At 35.9% G+C, this 18,960-nt stretch overlaps 2 protein-coding genes across 2 annotated transcripts; both read right to left on the bottom strand.

Annotated features, from left to right (window-relative positions):
* Positions 1-11,267: 11,267 nt before the first annotated feature.
* Positions 11,268-11,495, bottom strand: K441DRAFT_669625 (uncharacterized protein). Its single transcript, XM_067650169.1, has one exon. It carries the CDS (start codon positions 11,445-11,447, stop codon positions 11,283-11,285), a length of 165 nt encoding a protein of 54 aa, XP_067497671.1. The 5' UTR covers positions 11,448-11,495; the 3' UTR covers positions 11,268-11,282.
* Positions 11,496-13,905: 2,410 nt separating this feature from the next.
* K441DRAFT_682076 (uncharacterized protein) lies at positions 13,906-14,530 on the bottom strand (the record flags this gene model as incomplete). Its single annotated transcript, XM_067651537.1, has 3 exons — positions 13,906-14,221; positions 14,281-14,397; positions 14,502-14,530. 3 exons carry the CDS (start codon positions 14,528-14,530, stop codon positions 13,906-13,908), a joined length of 462 nt encoding a protein of 153 aa, XP_067497670.1.
* Positions 14,531-18,960: the final 4,430 nt, after the last annotated feature.

The raw sequence follows: 18,960 nt of genomic DNA, 5'->3' as shown, positions 1-18,960 counted from the left end.
TTTAAGCTTACCTTATCTCGTCTTAAGAATCTTAGTTATCTCTTATCTTATTATAAGAATCTTAAGCCTTTAGCCTTTTACCTTTATTAAGTGGTGAGCTAGCACTAGTAGTTGTTTACTTACTTAATTATCCCTAGATATTACTCCTTCTATTTTATAAAGTAATAGACGCCGTATTTAATGGTGTTATAATACCCGTTACTAAACCTTACTTTATAGCGGTCTTAGTCTCTACTTCTATTGCGTTATTAAGGTTTAGATACCCCTAGTTAGTTCCTTTACTATTCTCATTACTATTAATTAATAAGTACTCTAACTCTATTATTATTATTGCTAATTATTGTCTATATATTACTATAACATCTTAATCTAGCTTATAGAGTTAATCTTATTTTTTATCTAACTCTTTAGTTCCTCTAAGTCCTTTTAACTCTAGCTCTTATAGCTAATAGCTTACACCATACTTAGTGTTTTTATAAATTTAGTATACGTTATTATAATAAAACGTAAAACTTTTAATTAAACACTCCTTTATTCCTTATAGTATACTATTATCCCTCTATACGTATATATTATATACTATTAGTCTAGTTCCCTTTATTATATAGTAACTCTAACTATCTTTATAATCCCTTATAAAGTAACCCTATTTTCCGCAATTTATATAAGCTCTGTCTCTAAACTATTAACTTTATTATAGAGTCCGCCTAAACGTCTTCTACTATTAAGATCCCTAGTTTAGCCTCTACTCCTTAGTCCTATAATTACTAGATCCTTAACCTTTAGGTTTTTATAATTTCTTACTCTATCTCTTATAGGCTTCTTTAGTACTACTTAGGTCTATTAGCTCTGCGCTATACTATAGTTTCTAACTTAGCTTTAGTTATTGCGTACTTTACGTCTTATATAACTATAGAACTCTATCCTAGCCCTTTTTAGCCTATTCCCTTTAGAAAATCCTATTATTAATCTTAATTACTTAATCTATTAATTCCCTTAGAGTGTCCGCATCTTCCATTAAAATAATTATATCCTAGACTTTAGCCTTAAGTCCTTATTTATACTGTGCTATAAGCGCCTTATTGTTCTATTTAACCTATATTATAAGTATTTAAAACTATATTATATACTTAATTACTAAAGTTTGCTATATAAGGTCCTAAAGCTTTCTCTCTACTATAGTTATTGCTTCTAGGTCCCTAAATATCTGTGTTAATTATTTCGCGAATTCTGCCTAGCTAGAAAATATAAATCGTACCTCTTAATTAGCAGTAGTTATTCTGTTAGTCTATATTTCTATTAAGTAAGGTTTAAACTATTTAAGTGCCTAACCCGTTAAAAATAGTCCTGCGTAGGCTATCTAGTCTATTATTATAGCTAACTTAGCCCTTTCTTACATGACTTTAAAATGCATTTACGTTAAAAATTCTTTAAGCTTTAATCTCTCTCCTAAGAATCGTTTAATTAATAGTAACTTAACCTTTACTGCTCCGATTCTATTAAGTCTGTTCTTAAGTACTATATTATTTTCTATTAATTAATCTACTATTTCTTATAATTGTCCTACCATTATAGGTTGTTATAAGTCAGTGTTTGCTATATTAGTGTCACCCCCTAACCTTAAAGTAGTTGCCGCCGTCAATAGCGTTATAGTGGCTGCTTTTAGTGGCATATTATTTAACTTTTTATATTTAATACTATAACTAGGTAGTAATTATATAACGGAACCTAGTAGTAGTAACTACGATAGGTTCTATTAATAGGCTAGGTGTATAGGAAATATAAAGATAGTAGTTAACAACGTAATAATAACTAGTGGAGTAGTTGCCTAATAGATTAACTCTAATTATATTCTGAGAATCACTATAAGGAAGGAACTATTTAGGTAGGGACTAAGGGTCCTTAAATACATAACTATACTCCTATAAAATCCTTTTTGTACGTAATATACGTATTATCTATATTAAACGTAACGTCCCTTACATTTAATGCAGCCAACGCGTTTAATTATTATATAACTCGCTTACTATTCCTCATCACATAGTTCCACGGGTTCTATCCTAGTCTATGCCTATATTAACTAACTAGCTTCTTCTAATTCTTCTCCAAGTAGTTATAGCATTGTACTTAAAGCGTCCGTAACACATATTACTAATCCTATTTTAGATTTTACTAATTAAGGGTAAAGGATACCTATCCTTTCTAGTAATGCTGTTTAACTATCTATAGTCAATATATAGCCTTAGTTTACTATTCTTTTTTAGTACAAATAGTACTAGATAACCCGCTAATAACTGCGATAGTTTAATATATCCCTTTTATAAAATTTCTTAAATAAACTCTTTTAATACTCTACCTTCTTCTTTAGTAAGCTTATAAATTAGAAAAAACCTTAGACTTATTCCTAGTTCTAATTCTATTTTATAATCCCATACTATATACTTTAACAGCTTTTCACTTTTAGGTAACTATAGTTTCTTACCATACTTATAGTATCGTTTTAGTATATAGCTTAGCCCTTTCTCTATTTCTTCGTAGGTCGCTCCTACTTAGTACTATACTAACTTAGCTTATTATTATATTTTATAGCGTTATATATCTCTAATATTAACCTAACCTATAACCTAATTAATCTTTAGATTATATTTCTATAACTAAGGCATTCCTAATACTGCCTTATTATTCCCTAATAGTAATATATTAAAGGACATCTCAACTTATCTTCCTTTAATAGTTAGCTAGATAAGTCCTATTTTAAGATTAATAATACCTCCTCTATAGGCTATCAGATCTTCTAAAATTGTTACTAATAGGTAAGAATGTTCCTTCTATTTATATAGTAACCCTATTCTTTTAACTACTATTGGCAAGATATAGTTCCTTATTGCTCCACTATCTACTAATACTTTAAACTATTAATCTTACTATTTAACTCATAAATTTAGGTATTATCCTTAAATTCCTTTAAGGGTCTAAGGCTTTACCACTAGCTCCCTCTAGTCCTATAGGCCTCTACTTTTCCCAACTGCTAGCTACTAGATCCTATTTATACTTAGTTTAACTTAGGCTAATACTTAGTTCGTTTTTTGTCTTTAATATGCTATAGATAGGTATTCTCTAGATATTCCCACTATTATTATCCATTTAGGTATTCTTCCGTAAGGAATTTTCCTAGTTAAAGTATTAAGTCCCCTTATTCTTAAACTTCTACTAAGTACTAACTATACATATACTTAGCGTTTCAATACTTCACCTTATCTATTATCTAATATATCCTTATTAGATACTTCCAATTTTTATTCTTTGGTACTCTATATATATTACACGCATTATCTATACATGCTATCCACAATAGTGTGTAATATACTTAATATCTTAGGTTAACTCTCGGCTTATCTTTATCCTTAAGTTTAAACCTTTTTTATATTAATCTAAGCGTTATAACCTTATTTGCGGGTACTAAGATTTACCTTTCGCTTCTCTAGTCCTCTAATTACTCCTCTAGATCCTTTAATATTATAATTAAGGCCCCCTTAATATAAGTTATAGCCTTCTCTATAATCGGGTGGTCTTAGATAACTTTTTCGTCTAACTATATATAGAAATCCTCCCACTTATTATTATATTATTGCCTATACTACTTTTAGTATAGCTACTTAAGTATATACGGCTCGTCCGTAAGGAAATATCTCTTTATTACTACGTTGTGATAGCCTTTAATATATCGTTCTTTAAATCTAGTAAGAATCCCTAGATCCTCTTCTTATTCTAGTTTAGTAAGCCACTTAGCTCTTAGTATACCTACTCTAGGCCTATTAGTAATCCTTTATACTAGCGCTCTATCCCTTATACGTCCTAATATACTAGACCTCTTATCTAGTTTCTATTCTTACCATAAGGTAATTCTTACCCTAAATTCCTCTATGGTTTCCTTTATATTACATCTTATAAGTAAATTCTTAAAGTCTTTATGCTTCTTAATCTTAGTATTAATTTTTCAATTTTTAGGCTGAATACTATATTCCCCTAGTAAGTCTTCTGGGTCTATATATCTGTCTCCCAGTCTAATTACTATTTATGCTATAGATTCTCTAATCTATAAAGAAGCTCCTTACCTCTTTCTTGCGGGTGTCCTAATTTATACTCCAAATTCTTAACCCTTTGGATTCTTTAATTCTAAGCTTGCCTCTAACTTAAGCTTAGCTCTAGTCTTAGTCCAACTAGGCTTAACTAGTGTCCTTATCTCGTCTTAAGAGTCCTAGATCTTACTTATCTCGTCTTAAGAATCTTATACTATTAGGAATTCTTATCCTAAGCTCATTTATATATCTTTAAACTAAGCCACTACTCTACTCTATTAGTTTCTATCTATTATAGGTCTTTAAGCTTACCTTATCTTATCTTAAGAATCTTAGTTATCTTTTATCTCTTTATAAGAATCTTAAGCCTTTAGCTTTTTACCTTTATTAAGTAGTAAGCTAGTACTAGTAGTTATCTACTTACTTAATCGTCCTTAAATATTACTCCTTCCGTTTTATAAAGTAATAGACGCCGTATCTAATAGTGTTATAATACCCGTTACTAAACCTTGCTTTATAGCGGTCTTAGTCTCTACTTCTATTACGTTATTAAGGTTTAAATACCCCTAGTTAGTTCCTTTACTATCCTTATTACTATTAATTAATAAGTACTCTAACTCCATTGTTATTGTTACTAATTATTATCCGCATATTACTATAATATCTTAATTTAGCTTATAGAGTTAATCTTATTCTTTATCTAACTCTTTAGTTCCTCTAAGTCCTTTTAACTCTGGCTTTTATAGCTAATAGCTTACGCCATACTTGGCGTCTTTATAAATTTAGTATACGTTATTATAATAAAACGCAAAACTTTTAATTAAACACTCTTTTATTCCTTATAGTATACTATTATCCCTCTATACATATATATTACGTGCTATTAGTCTAGTTCCCTTTATTATATGGTAACTCTAACCATCTTTATAATCCCTTATAAAGTAACCTTATTTTCCGCAATTTATATAAGCTCTATCTTTAAACTATTAACTTTATTATAGAGTCCGCCTAAACATCTTCTGCTGTTAAGATCCCTAGTTTAGCCTTTACTCCTTAGTCCTATAATTACTAGATCCTTAACCTTTAGGTTTCTATAGTTTCTTACTCTATCTCTTATAGACTTTTTTAGTACTACTTAGGTCTATTAGCTCTGCGCTATACCATAGTTTCTAACTTAGCTTTAGTTATTGCGTACTCTATATCTTATATAACTATAAAACTCTATCCTAGCCCTTTTTAGCCTGTTCCCTTTAGAAGATCCTATTATTAATCTTAATCGCTTAATCTATTAATTCCCTTAGGGTATCCGCATCTTCTATTAGAATAATTACATCCTAGACTTTAGCCTTAAGTCCTTATTTATACTATACTATAAGCGCCTTATTATTCCATTCGACCTATATTATAAGTATTTAAAACTATATTATATACTTAATTGCTAAAGTTTGCTATATTAGGTCCTAAAGCTTTCTCTCTACTATAGTTATTACTTCCGGGTCCCTAAATATCTATATTAATTATTCCGCGAATCCTACCTAGCTAGAAAACACAAATTATACCTCTTAATTAGTAGTAGTTATTCCGTTAGTCTATATTTCTATTAAGTAGGGTTTAAACTATTTAAGTGCCTAACCCGTTAGGAATAGTCCTATATAGGCTATCTAGTCCATTATTATGGCTAACTTGGCCCCTTCTTATATAACTTTAAAATACATTTATGTTAGAAATCCTTTAAGCTTTAATCTTTCTCCTAAGAATTGTTTAATTAATAGTAACTTAACCTTTGCTACTCTAATTTTATTAAGTCTGTTCTTAAGTACCGTATTATTTTCTGTTAATTAATCTACTATTTTCTATAATTGTCCTACCGTTATAGGTTATTGCGAGTCAGTGTCCGCTATACTAGTATCACCCCCTAACCTTAAAGTAGTTGCCGCCGTTAATAGCGTTATAGTGGCTGCTTTTAGTAGCATATTGTTTAACTTTCTATATTTAATACTATAACTAGGTAGTAATTGTGTAACGGAACCTTGTAGTAGGAACTACAATAGGTTTTATTAATAGGCTAGGTGTATAGGAAATGCAAAGATAGTAGTTAACAAAGTAATAACAACTGGTGGAGTGGTTGCCCAATAGATTAACTTTAATTATATTCTAAGAATTACTATAAGGAAGGAACTATCTAGGTAGGGACTAAGGGTCCTTAAATACACAACCGTACTCCTATAAAATCCTTCTTATACGTAATATACGTCTTATACATAAGGTACGTAAGTTCCCTTCGTTTCTTGCGTTTCTTATATAGCACCTTATATAACCTTAGCTACCATTCCTTATTATATAGTTCTATGGGTTCTATCCTGGACCGTGCTTATATTAACCAACTAGCTTCTTTTGACTCTTCTCTAAGTAGTCGTAATATTGTACTTAAAGCGTCTGTAATATGCTAGGCATTTATAGTATAAGGCTTAATAAAGACCCTAACAGTTTACGCAGTATAGATTAACCGTCTTATACTAAAGATGGCCTTCCCGCCCACACATTTCGCATATATTAGGTTTTATATAGTCTCTAGCCCTATATCTAAACCTTCTACATTTATAGCATGCTATAGGGGTGCGTTATTCCTTAAATGGCGATATAATAATGGTACCTCCCCTAAATAATACGTTATTTGACATAAGCAGCTTCTCTATATCCTCTTTTATTGCTACTTTAATAATTACTAACGTATACTAGCCGCGCGGCCTTAGTTATCTAAGCTATTTTATTATATATACCTCTATACTATTCTTTACCCTAAAGCGCTCTATAGCTAACTTACTTACTTTTCTACTATTAATATCTATTGCTAAAGGTACTTTAACCTAGTCCGCCTTAACTATATACCACTTAGGTTTAATAAGCCTCGCCCTAAAAATATACGGTTTAAGCTATTAGGCAGTTATCTACCTAAATATAGCTTCTTTATCTTTTTCTACTAAGAATCTAATAATACTTGCGCTATCTCTTATTCGCTATACGCGGAAGTCCTTAAGTATAGCTCCCATAAGCCTATTAACATCCTTTATACCTTATATAATAGTTTACTTTACTACTTTAATAGTAGCTACCTTCTCTATTATCTCCTTACCTACTTAGCTAATGTCTATTACTAGCTATTAATTAGATTCCTTAAAGTTCCTAGCGTTTATTATTTATAGCAGAGTTACCTTTACCCCTACTATACATCCACTGGCCGCTACTAATGCCTATAATTATATTAGAGCTAAGGGAGTGTTTAGTTACGCTTACGAGAACTAGATAGCCTTTTAGAGTTCGGCGTTTTACTTTTTAAGGCTTTACTATTCCGATTTAATATCTACTAGGTCGTTTCTAATACTCTTAATAATACTATTCTGGTTTATAATAATATTACTCTACTATACTATAGTTTCTCTAAGGCTTTTAATAAGTCGACAAAATTCGTTATAGTTAATACCTCCTCCTTTATATTTAGGTAAGGTAGAGATTCTTACTATAAGGAATAGAGGCAGTATATACTATATAGCTTATAGTCCGGTTTATAGTGCGGTTATCTACTATTTAAACTATACTAATCTTTAGGTTTATATCCTTAGCAACTACTAGGCCTCTTATACCTTCGCGCTTAGTTTCCTTATACATCTTAGTAAAGCTGCTAGCGGGTCTAGAGGTAGTGTTACTAATACGCGTTTAGGGGTTAAAGTAGCTATTAGGGCTTTAGGGCTTCGTTTAGTAGGCTATAGGGGCCGCCTTATAGCGGGAACTAGCTAAATAAAGGACTAGGATTTAATTAAAAAAATATCCAGGATAAATATCCTCCTCTTTTAAAAGATTCCGCTTGCCTCTAATATAGTCTATAAGGGGGTAATATAAATAGGTTAGACGCCCTCCCTACTAGTATAGTAAACAAAATAGCCTAGTCCCGCTATATCACTTTAGACTCGCTTGTTTCTTAACCTATACTAGTAAAGGGGGCGTCTAACGTATTAATGTTACCCCCTTATAAGACTGTATGCCCAGAGCCCTAATAGCTACTTTAACTCCTAAACGTGTATTAGCAACACTACCTCTAGCCACGCCAGCAGCTCTACTAAGAGGACGTACAAGGAAACCGAGCGCGAAGGTGCTAGAGGCCCAGCAGTCGCTAAAAACACGATTAATCGCGCCACGATTAACGCAGAATGGATTACCCCCATTCCCTACTATAAGCGTCTTTGTCTTACCTAAACGTAAAGGAAAAAGCACTAACCTAGAGGAAATCGCGAGGCTTATTATAAATCTAAAAGAAATTATAATATAGCAGAGCAGCATTATCACGAGCTAGAATAGTATTATTAAAAGTATCTAAACTAATCTTATAGAGATTAAATCGGAATAGTAGAGCCTTAAGAGCTAATACGCTAAACTCTAAGAGGAGATCCGTTCTCTCTAAATGCAGTTTCATAATTTTTTAGCATCGCCTCTATTAATATAATTATAGGCATTAGTAGCGGCTAGTAAAGGCGTAGTAGGATTAGGGATAACTCTTTTATAAATAATAAGCGCCGGGGATCCTTATAAGGAGCCTAACGGTTAGCTAGTAGTTAATATTAGCTAAGTGGGATAGGAAGTAATAAAGAAGGTAGCGAATATGGAGGTAGTAAAATAAACTATTATATAGGGTATAAGTGATATTAAGAGACTTATGGGGGCTATAATTAAGGACTTTTATATATGGCGAGCGAATAATAATATAAGCGTTATTAAATTCTCGGTTAAAAAGGATAAAGAGGCCGCGTTTCGGCAGATAACTATATAGTAGCTTAAACCGTATATCCCTAGGGCGAGGCTTATTGGACTTAAGTGGTATATAGTTAAAGCGGACTGGGTTAAAGTGGCTCTAGTAATAAATATTAACAGCGGGAAAGTAAGTAAGTTAGCTATAGAGTGGTTTAGGGAGGAAAACGGGGTAGAGGTATATATAATAAGATGGCTTAGAAGACTAAGGCCCAGTAGACAGCACGTATTAGTAGTTATTAAGGTAGCGACAAAGAAGGACGCGGAGAAGCTTCTTAGGTTAGACAGTGTGTCGTTTAGTAGAGGTACGATTGTAGTATCGCTATTTAAAGAGCAACGCACTCATATGGCATATTTTAAATGTAAAAGGTTTGGATATAAAGTTAGAGACTATATACGACCTAATATGTGCGATATATGTGGCCAAAAAGGTTATCTTTAGTGCGAGATAGTAAACCTGCGCTACGTAAACTACTAAGGCCCACACTAAGCCTTATGCCGTAAATGCCTAGTATATAGGAAAGAGAAGGATAGGATTCTTGCAATTTAGCAGTATAGGTAACTGGGCCCGTATCCTTATCCCCTATTAAATTTCGTTTTAGATCTCGCCTTAATACGCAATCGCCGCCGCCCTCTTAACCTGCTTATTAGCATTAGGCCGTTTAAGAATAATACGACTTAGTAAACTGCTACCAAGGGAAGCAGCTATTATAGTTGTCGGCAATAGTGGCTAAGGAGGCGCTCCTTAAGGGTATAGGCGGATACAGGTAGGTTATAGGATGGAATTTCGACATATATATACGCTCTTTATCTCTTAGGTTTATATACTCTCTCTTTATTTCCTATATTAATTATAGCGTTAAAGGAAGGAGAAATAGCCCTTATAGTTGGCTACTGAATTGGAGCAGGTATAATTCGTGTCAGTTTACTCTAGTTAGCGCTTAGTAACGGCCCATACCCTAGACGGTGCATGGCCATAATAGATTATACATACATACATACATACGTAAGACTGTATATACACCATCCTAGCGCATCTGGTTAAAAGTGTGTTGATCACGCTAACCAAAATGCGTACGTTTGTACCCAAATGTGGGTAAAAATACGTTTAAATGGCCGTGCTTATTACTTCAAAAGGTATAGATTCTGCCGTTCGATCACCAAGATCGACACGCGCTTTCAAGTCAGAGTTGACAAGATGGTGTAGAAGCATACCCGGTTTTCTGATTACGCTAGTTGCAGCTCTGCAAAGGAGTTGGATTAACGCCTACATGAACAACACTCTTTGAAGTCCGCTTTTAAGATTCGGATATTCGTGCGGTCGACCATTTTAGCGCAAGCATTAATGAGGCAACAATGCGCAGTATTCTAGTTGACAAGGCAAGATGAAACGGATCGGTAAATGGTGTGGAAGATGTAGATACACGAGATGCATCTTGGTGGAAGTTGGTATTGGGAGGCTTCCAATTCCGTTACATTGCAAAGTTTGGAAGCCCGACGCGGAGGGCTTCTTTAATCATCAATGATGGTACGTGGGTAAGGTTCTTGTCTTGAACGTCCTTTTAACTTCTCAACCGGCCAAGAGACTTTCGAATACCTATTGATAATTCTTCGGCCCCTTCCACATCCTCCTTTCCGCCCATTACACCCGGTTCTTCACCATCTTCAGCATCGAGCATTCGGAGCACCGCATCACCTTCTACGACTGGTAATGTAACCTCTCCTGGTTCATCAAACCCACCATCGCCAACCCTACCAGGATACCCTATTCCAGTTGTTAAGCACTCGAACGATTATATTTCATGGACTCCCCTGATTCCATGGACGTCGCGGTTCTTAGCATTAGTACATTCGAGATTACCACCCCGCCTGACATCATTGAATTTTCGGAAGTAGTTGAAAAATTTCTAGCGGCCTGTCATTCAGCTGGTAAAACACGACTCATTATCGACGTACGTCAAAATCCCTGAGGAAAGATATACCTCGTGTACGACGCCTTTAAGCAGCTTTTCCCGACGATAACCCCTTACTCTGGGTGGTGGACTAGAGATCATCCATCTACAAACGCCCTTACGCAAGCGTTCTCTGGTATCCTTTCCCTTATCGTTTCCAGCCAGCTCAACAGCTCAGACGCGCTTTCCGCATCGGTATCAGTCTGGGTCTATCAAGAATCGCTGAAGTAGCCGGACGGCCCTATTCATCATGGGCGGAATTCTACGGCCCAGTCCAAGAGCACGGGACTCATACTCGTATGTGGATCCTGGCTCTTCTCCAACGAGACGGTAGACGTGGAATATATCAGAATCGCAGTCAGCGGTTACAGCAACCGCACCAACCTGCCGCCCCAGCCCTTCGCCAGCGAAAACACCACACTGGTGAGCCACCACCACTAACCCCTTCAAACTAACAGCCCGGATCCAGCTCACGGGCGGCCAGTGCTCGTCGTCCCGCACCATCCTCTCGAACCTCCTCATCTGCTAAGGCAACGTAGCAACCGCCGCCGGCGGCAGATGGCCCACCTCCAAGCCCATGGCCATCCTCGGCGGCACGCAGGGGCTCCGAAGCCATCGCGTGCGCCGATCCGCAAACGGTACGCCCACGCCGCCATCCAGGCTGCCGCAGCCCTGCGTGGCGCCTCTTCGCCCAAAGTCGCGGGCCTCGAGGGCCATGCTGGGCCCGCTACTCGCCGACCCGCCCATCGTGCCCTCGTCGCTCGACACGGGCTGCGGTGTCAATCTGAGGGATGGCATCGCGGAGGGCGATGCGGCGACGGCGCTGCAGTTCACGACCGTGATGGCGGATTGTCGGTTATTCTACGTGCCGGGGGATGCGCTGAATGTGTCGTATCCCTTCCCACGCTGGTTTACGTCCACGTATATCGATAAGGGCTTGGCCAATCACAGGCTCTTGTTCGACTGAGAGCTTAGTGTTGATACTAATGTTTGTAGGCTTGGCGCCAAGCTGTGGACGCCAGTGTGGGAAGGGATACGTGGGAGCGGGTGGCGCGGGGGTCAGGGATGGGGGGGGGGACCGGTTGGGGATGGGTTGGTCCCATGGCCGCGGTGAGTGCGGTGGTGGATGTGCGGGCTTTGGGTGTGGTTGCGCTGGTTGTGGAGGTTGGGGCGGCGGTGCTTGGGTGCTGGGGTTGCGTTCGGTTTTTGAGATGGTGTGGGGTTGTGTTGTGTTGGACTTGGTATTGGTGACTCTAGTTGGAGCATATATCGGGATTAGGTGTTGGAGGAAGAATTGTGTTAATGTGCTCCTGAATAACCATTTGCTTGTGAATTTGATATATATGTTAACGTAAGAGCATTAAATAATTGACCGGGTTGATGTTCTGTAATGGTATCAAATTTATCTGGGCATCTCAAGCTGACATTCGACATCGCCCCAAACTTTGCAGTCAGGATAGTGCTAATGCACTCTAGTAGGTGGTCCTTAACTGTGGGCACGCGCTCCAGCTATTCTTGGACCTTTGAGCCCCATCAGCTTTATCTGAATCGAGGAACACAAGGACTCGAAGGAAAATAAAACCATTTAGATTACTTCACCAGAGTTTCTTGAATAATAACAAGTGAAATACAAAGTGTTGAGGAGAGTCTTGAAGGGTTATGATATTGACATTAGTTTGTTTATTTCAAAAATTAAAACTTAATTGTTGATAAAACTCACAATTACCTTCGTCAATCCACCCCCCTCCCCTGGTAGGAAATTTACAGTATATACGACTATTCTGGCATTTCGTACACGTCGGTTTTGTCCCACCCAAATCGACTCTTTGAAGGTGAATTAGAGTTGAGACACCGGAGCCTCTTACTACATTTGACCGTCCTCCGACGGTAGGCTATGCAGCCTTTTGATCGGCCTCCCACTCCCACCATGTATGCGGTTTCAACAGAGATAATACAGGTGGGTCAGGTCTTTTAGAAGATTGGGGTAAGTTTGTCAATTGCCAGTAATAGGTGGAGATAGAGAGACAACAAGGCAAAAAGAGTATGTGATGACGTATGCATAGCTGCGTTCTCCAGTGTAGGTTGTGTCATACCGCCCTGCCGGTGAGAAGTTACACTGAAGTATTGACGTTCTTGGCGCAATACTCAGCCGTCCGTCTCTTCCAATTAGAGTATTGCACTAAGCAAGAAAGTAAAGGTTTGATTCGGAGCAGCATGATGGCTTTTCTCTCCCTGTTTGGGCGTTATAGGTCAAAGAAATGGACTTCCTGACTGCGTCATAACAGGATTACGCGGTACGACAATGGTCTTGAAATGCTGTACGCGGATAACGGGCGTATCCTGTTCCTTGCGCAAACTTGGACTGCCGACGAGAAACGAGCGCAGCCGGAATCGTTTTCCTATTGGCAAGCCCATGATAGCTTGACGTGCAGTTCTGAAGTATACATGACATTAAGTCTCTATATCGGGTGTTGTCGGTGGCCCCATTATCTCGACAGTGGCTTTTTGTCAGGGGTCTTAGCGAGTTCGCAAGGATGGTAGGGAAACGGAAGGATTTCGATGAACAGAGGTACGTAGACGGATGATACGGGGACGGATGATACGGGGACGGCGTTTCAACCTTGTTGAAGGAGCAAGGATTGTGGAGCAGCATCGTGGAGCAGCATCTAGTGGGCTTACATCATAGATGAAATCTGGTCTTATGACAAATTTGTCAAACGGACACCGTTGAGGTTATGTAGTCGTTGATTGCTTTTTCATTGTGAAGGACATGTACAAGACAAGGTTGAAAAGAAAAGTGGTTTGTCCATCGTCGTCTCATTGACCATCCAGACATCAAACGTGTCAGAAAAGTCTTCGAGGTCCACCCACACCAGGTCGCAGAACCCGTCCCTCCGGTACCAGAGACATGTCCCATTTGATCTAAACTAATGCCTGCCGCACTGTCTAACCGATACCCATTACCCGAAATTCGATGAAACCTCTAGAACCGCTTAACGCCGATTATTCACAAGAAGCTCAAGGCTCTATTCTCAACCTTTATGTAGTGTGAGAGAGATTTGATGATCGTCCATCTATCTGACGATGCCATCGCCCTTCTTTGGTGGTGGCCCTGGGGGTGGCGAGTAGACATTGTCACTGCCACGTGGCGGGTAGTGGGCAGCCTGTGGCGACTCTAGCTCGATGCCGTTCTGCTGGCCGAAGTAACCCTGATTGCCTCCGTAGTATGCGTTGTTTGAAGGAGGACTGTATGGCGGTGCAGGCTGGTTGGAGTGGTATGGCTGGTTGTATTGCGCAGGTGCGTGGCCCTGTGGTGGTCGGCTGGCAGCCCAGCCGGTACCATAGTAAGGATTCTGCCCTGCTCTACGACGACGACGAGAAGTAAAACATCTGTTAAACATGTTAGGGGGCAGATTAACCTATGTAAATGCTGGGATGGTGGTACGTACGCGAAGATGAGGAAGAGAAGTATGAAGCCAATTATCACGAGAGCCAGGACGACCCAACGGACCCAGTTGTTCCAAGAGTTTTCGCAAACATAATTGCCATTGCCATTGTAATAGCAACTAATTGTCGAGAATGTTAGCTTTGAGAACGATTCGTGGTTTCTCGGCTTTTGGAGGGGCTGGGAAGGATAGTTCGGAATAGAGAGAAAATGGTGGCAGCTTACTCTCGATATCTTCGCTCGAGTGCTGGCATGGTTGCGTGAGCTCTTTTTTGACGACAGTGGTCTAGGAGTTAAAGGAAAGTAGTGGAGGGTGTTGTTGGATAGAAGAGTTAAAAGGTGAAAGAAGACCTTGCGGGCGGCGTGACGCACGTTATACAAGAGTCGTAAGCGAACGTGGGCACAGCCCCAGTCAGTCGGAGTAAGTTCCCTCTCCATGACGCGTGGCGTTGACAAGCACGCGGCGGGGTTATATCTCTCAAATCACGAGTTCAAATAATGATTCTTTCTGATATCTATCATATATCGGGGGGGCTAATTTATAACCCGGGTTAATATAAGGTTAGGGCTACTTTTGCTAATAACGCGCCCGAACCCCGTACGAGGTCGCGTAGCGACCGCCCCTAAGTACTTTCGCACGCGATTTTGGGCGAAAAGGTACATAATCTATGTTAGATCGGTACTTCTAGGCAGTCGCGTAATGTTGCTCTAAATTTATAACACCTAAACGGGCTCTATTCCTACGTGATAGGCGTCTTAGTTACTATAGTATAGTCCTATATTAAGACGTCTCGGTTACTATAGTATAGTCCTATATTAAAGCGTCTTGGTTAATGCAGTGCAGTCCTATATTAAGGCGTTTCGGTCACTATAGTGCAGTTATATATTAAGGCGTCTCGGTTACTATAGTGTAGTCCTATATTAAGACGTCTCGGTTACTAGTGTAACGGAACCTAGTAGTAATAACTATAATGGGTTCTGTTAATGGGCTAGGTATATAAGAAATACAAAGATAGTAGTTAATAACGTAATAATAACTAGTAGAGTAGTTACCTAATAGATTAACTCTAATTGTATTCTAAGAATTACTATAAGGAAGGAACTATCTAGGTAGGGACTAAGGGTCCTTAAATATATAACTATACTCCTATAAAATCCTTTTTATACGTAATATACGTATTATCTATATTAAATATAATATCCCTTACGTTTAATATAGCTAACGCGTTTAATTATTATATAACTTACTTACTATTTCTTATTATATAGTTTCACGGGTTCTATCTTAGTCCGTGCTTATATTAACTAACTAGCTTCTTCTAACTCTTCTCTAAGTAGTTATAGCATTATACTTAAAGCGTTTATAATACTATCTCCCTCCTCTCTATCTTTGTCCTTAAAGATACCTAGTATTTTTAGGTTATTTACTAGAGGTATAATGTCCGTCTAATTAATTTAGTTAATATTATTGCTTATTATGCCTAAAGCAATTTCTTCTTTTTCCTAGGTTAAGCGTCGCCTTTATACCATCTCCTTAATACTATTACTTAGTAAAGTAATGGCGATTCCTTACTCTCGTTATGCAAAAGAGGGGTTAAGTTATATTATAATCGCGAGTCCTTTTAGTTGCTAACCTTCCTCTTACTTTAAATGCACTTACGCTAATATACGTTTGTTATATAATATTCGTTCTATATTTAATATTAAGTATATATATTCTATTACTCTTAATAGTTTTTAAGTTCCCTAAGTAATTTATTATAGGGTCTTATATTTAATTTACTACTATAAAGCTTAATAGTAAGCTAGCCTCTACGCTACTTAAGGTTTAGCGTGCCTTAGAAGAGTCTATATATATCCTTAAAGCTTAGCGTCTAGCTTACGCTTATCTTTAGCGTTTAGAATATATCTATAAAAAAGTTTATTTAAAGGAGTAGAAGCTTATTTAATAAGGTCTTTAGGAACTAGGTAATAAGAGAACTAACTCTCCTCCTATAGTGCGGGGAATAACTCTAAGTAATTTGGCAGTCGCTCTTCCTAGATCCCTCTTAGGTAACTTATTCTTTAATAATTCTTTTCTATTAATATTGCCTAACCTATTTTCTTTTAATACTTCTATACCTTTTTTATAGNATTNNTTAAATTCTCTAGTAGCTCCTAGGTAGTCTTAGTATAGCCTATCCACTTAACCTTATACTATATTTTATTGTTAATGTCCTTATAACTAATAATCTTTAAAACTTACTATTTATCTTCTTTTTAACCTTTATATATATCTGCCTTATAAACTAGTAGCTTAATATTCCTATATGCTAGTTTTAGCATTATAATATACTATATAGGGTAGATCTTTATTTTAGCTAATAAGTTTAACTTAAATGTAACTAGTGAAATTTTTTATATAATTTTAAAAGGTCCTAGTCTAATATAGTCTAACTTTTTGCTTAGTTATTAACTTTTAAAATTTTTATATAGTAGCTATACTTTATCTCCCTCCTTAAGATCTGGTCCCTTAGATCTCTTAATATTATAGTACTTTTTTATTCTTTGCTATACTGCCTTAGCTATTTCTATAAGGTTTATATAAAGATTTATTAAAGTTTCTATCTTTTACTTAACTCTACTACTTGTTTTCTTTACTTAATATAGCAATAATAATATTTTTAGCTTATATCTATAATTCGCCTTAAATAGTAACGTGCCTATTTCTTTTTATAGTGTTGTATTATATATAAACTATATAACTGGTAATAGCGATACCTAATTATTCTGTGTGTAATTAATATAATGCCTTAGATACTGCTCTAGTATCTAGTTTAATCTTTCTATTTAACTATCTGTCTGCGAATAATACGCGGTAAAAGTTACTGCTTAAACTCCTTGTTCTATTAAGAATATCTCCTAAAATACTACTATAAATCTTAAATCTCTATTTAATATAATCTTACTTAGTGCTCTATATCTTATAAACACTTCTTTAATATAGATTCTAGTAACATCTTCCGCTAAGATTTCTTTAGTATAAGCTATAAAGTATCCCTACTTTATAAGCTTATCTACTATTACTAGGATTACGTTATAATCTTATCCGGTAATAGGATCTTTTAACTTTAGTAACTTAATAATAAAGTCCTATAATATAACCTTCTATAGTCTCTCTAGTGTTTTAATAGGTTATAGCCCTTTATACGGCTTATGCCTTATTAGTTTATTTCTTTAGTAATCTAAATACTTTCTAGTAACTCTTCTAGCTATCCTCTAGATTTTATTAATAATGTATTTCTTCTAAAGTCTTAATATTAAGCCCGTAGCTCTATTATGTCCTTAAGTTAGTCCCTTATAAAAGTCCTCTATAAACTACTCTACTATACTTCTTAGGATATACTTTACTTCTTAATTTTTATATATATCTAACTATAGATCTTCTAGCTATTTTTCTAGAATTTTTTATACCTAAAAGCTTTTTAGTATCTTATAGACCTTTTCTAACTTATTCTCTTAAGTTACTATAATCTTTAGATAATTATACCTAATTAGTTTATCTATATCTTTGTGTAGTAAAGCCCCTAATAGCTTATTATTATTTTGTAGTTTAGCTTTTTAACTTAATATATTAGCTCGCGTGTTGTTTATACCCTTAGTATACTAAATCTTAAAATAGTATTTTATAAGCATTTCTGCCCATCTAACCTGTCTTTAGTTAAGTTCCTTTATTATTAAAAATCCTATTAGGTTTTTATAGTCCGTTTTAACTATAAATAGTTTTTTTATACCTTATAAGAATGCTCTCTATTTCTTTAGTACTGTAACTATACCTAATAACTCCTTATTATAGATGTTATAGTTTAACTCTAGTGGTGTTATCTTTCAACTATAGTATACTACTAGATACTATTTATCTAGATGCTTTTATATAAAATATACTCCTAGTATAAAGTCTAATACATCTATTTCTATAACTATCTCTAGTTTTAGTTAATAGATCTTAAGAACTGGCTCCTAGGTAAATAACTCTTTAACTTTCTTAAAGAGTTTTTGCTATTCCTTTCCCTATACCTATAATTCTTCTTTCTTTATTAATTATATAAATGGTTTAATATCCTTTAACTATTATACTATAAACCTTCTATAGTAATTACAAAACCCTAAAAACAATCTTAACTACGTAATATTCTTTAGTTCTTACTAATTTACTATAGCCTTAATCTTCTTTAGATCTATACTAAATTGGCCTAGTTTAATGATAAATCTAATAAAATTAGTCTTTTTAGTAAAGAACTCGTATTTTTTAATTACTATTAGCATCTATTCTTCTTATAGTTTTTTTAAAACCTATTTAATATATTCTCTATATTCTTCCTTACTTATTAAGTAGATAATAATATTATTAAGGTATACTATAACAAATTCATCTAAATATTCTCCTAATATATTATTAATACGCTTTTAGAACGTTGCTGGTGCGTTTATAAGCCTAAATTATATAACCAATAGTTTATATAGTCCTTCCTTTAACCTAAAGGCTGCTTTCTATTTATTGCCTTCCTTAATTCTAATCTAATAGTACGCCTATCTTAGATCTATTTTTGTAAAGATTTACGCATTACCTATCCTATCTTAGATTTCGCTAATTAAGGGTAAAGGATACCTATCCTTTCTAGTAATGCTGTTTAACTATCTATAG

The sequence above is a fragment of the Cenococcum geophilum genome (assembly GCF_001692895.1).
Source record: "Cenococcum geophilum 1.58 unplaced genomic scaffold K441scaffold_73, whole genome shotgun sequence".
NCBI classification, from domain to species: domain Eukaryota; kingdom Fungi; phylum Ascomycota; class Dothideomycetes; order Gloniales; family Gloniaceae; genus Cenococcum; species Cenococcum geophilum.
The sequence above is the reverse complement of the archived record's forward strand: the minus strand, read 5'-3'. Positions and strand labels throughout refer to the sequence as shown.

Coding starts and splice junctions, on each gene's coding strand:
- K441DRAFT_669625 (XM_067650169.1), bottom strand. CDS start 11,447: ATGGCTTCGGAGCCCCTGCGTGCCGCCGAGGATGGCCATGGGCTTGGA.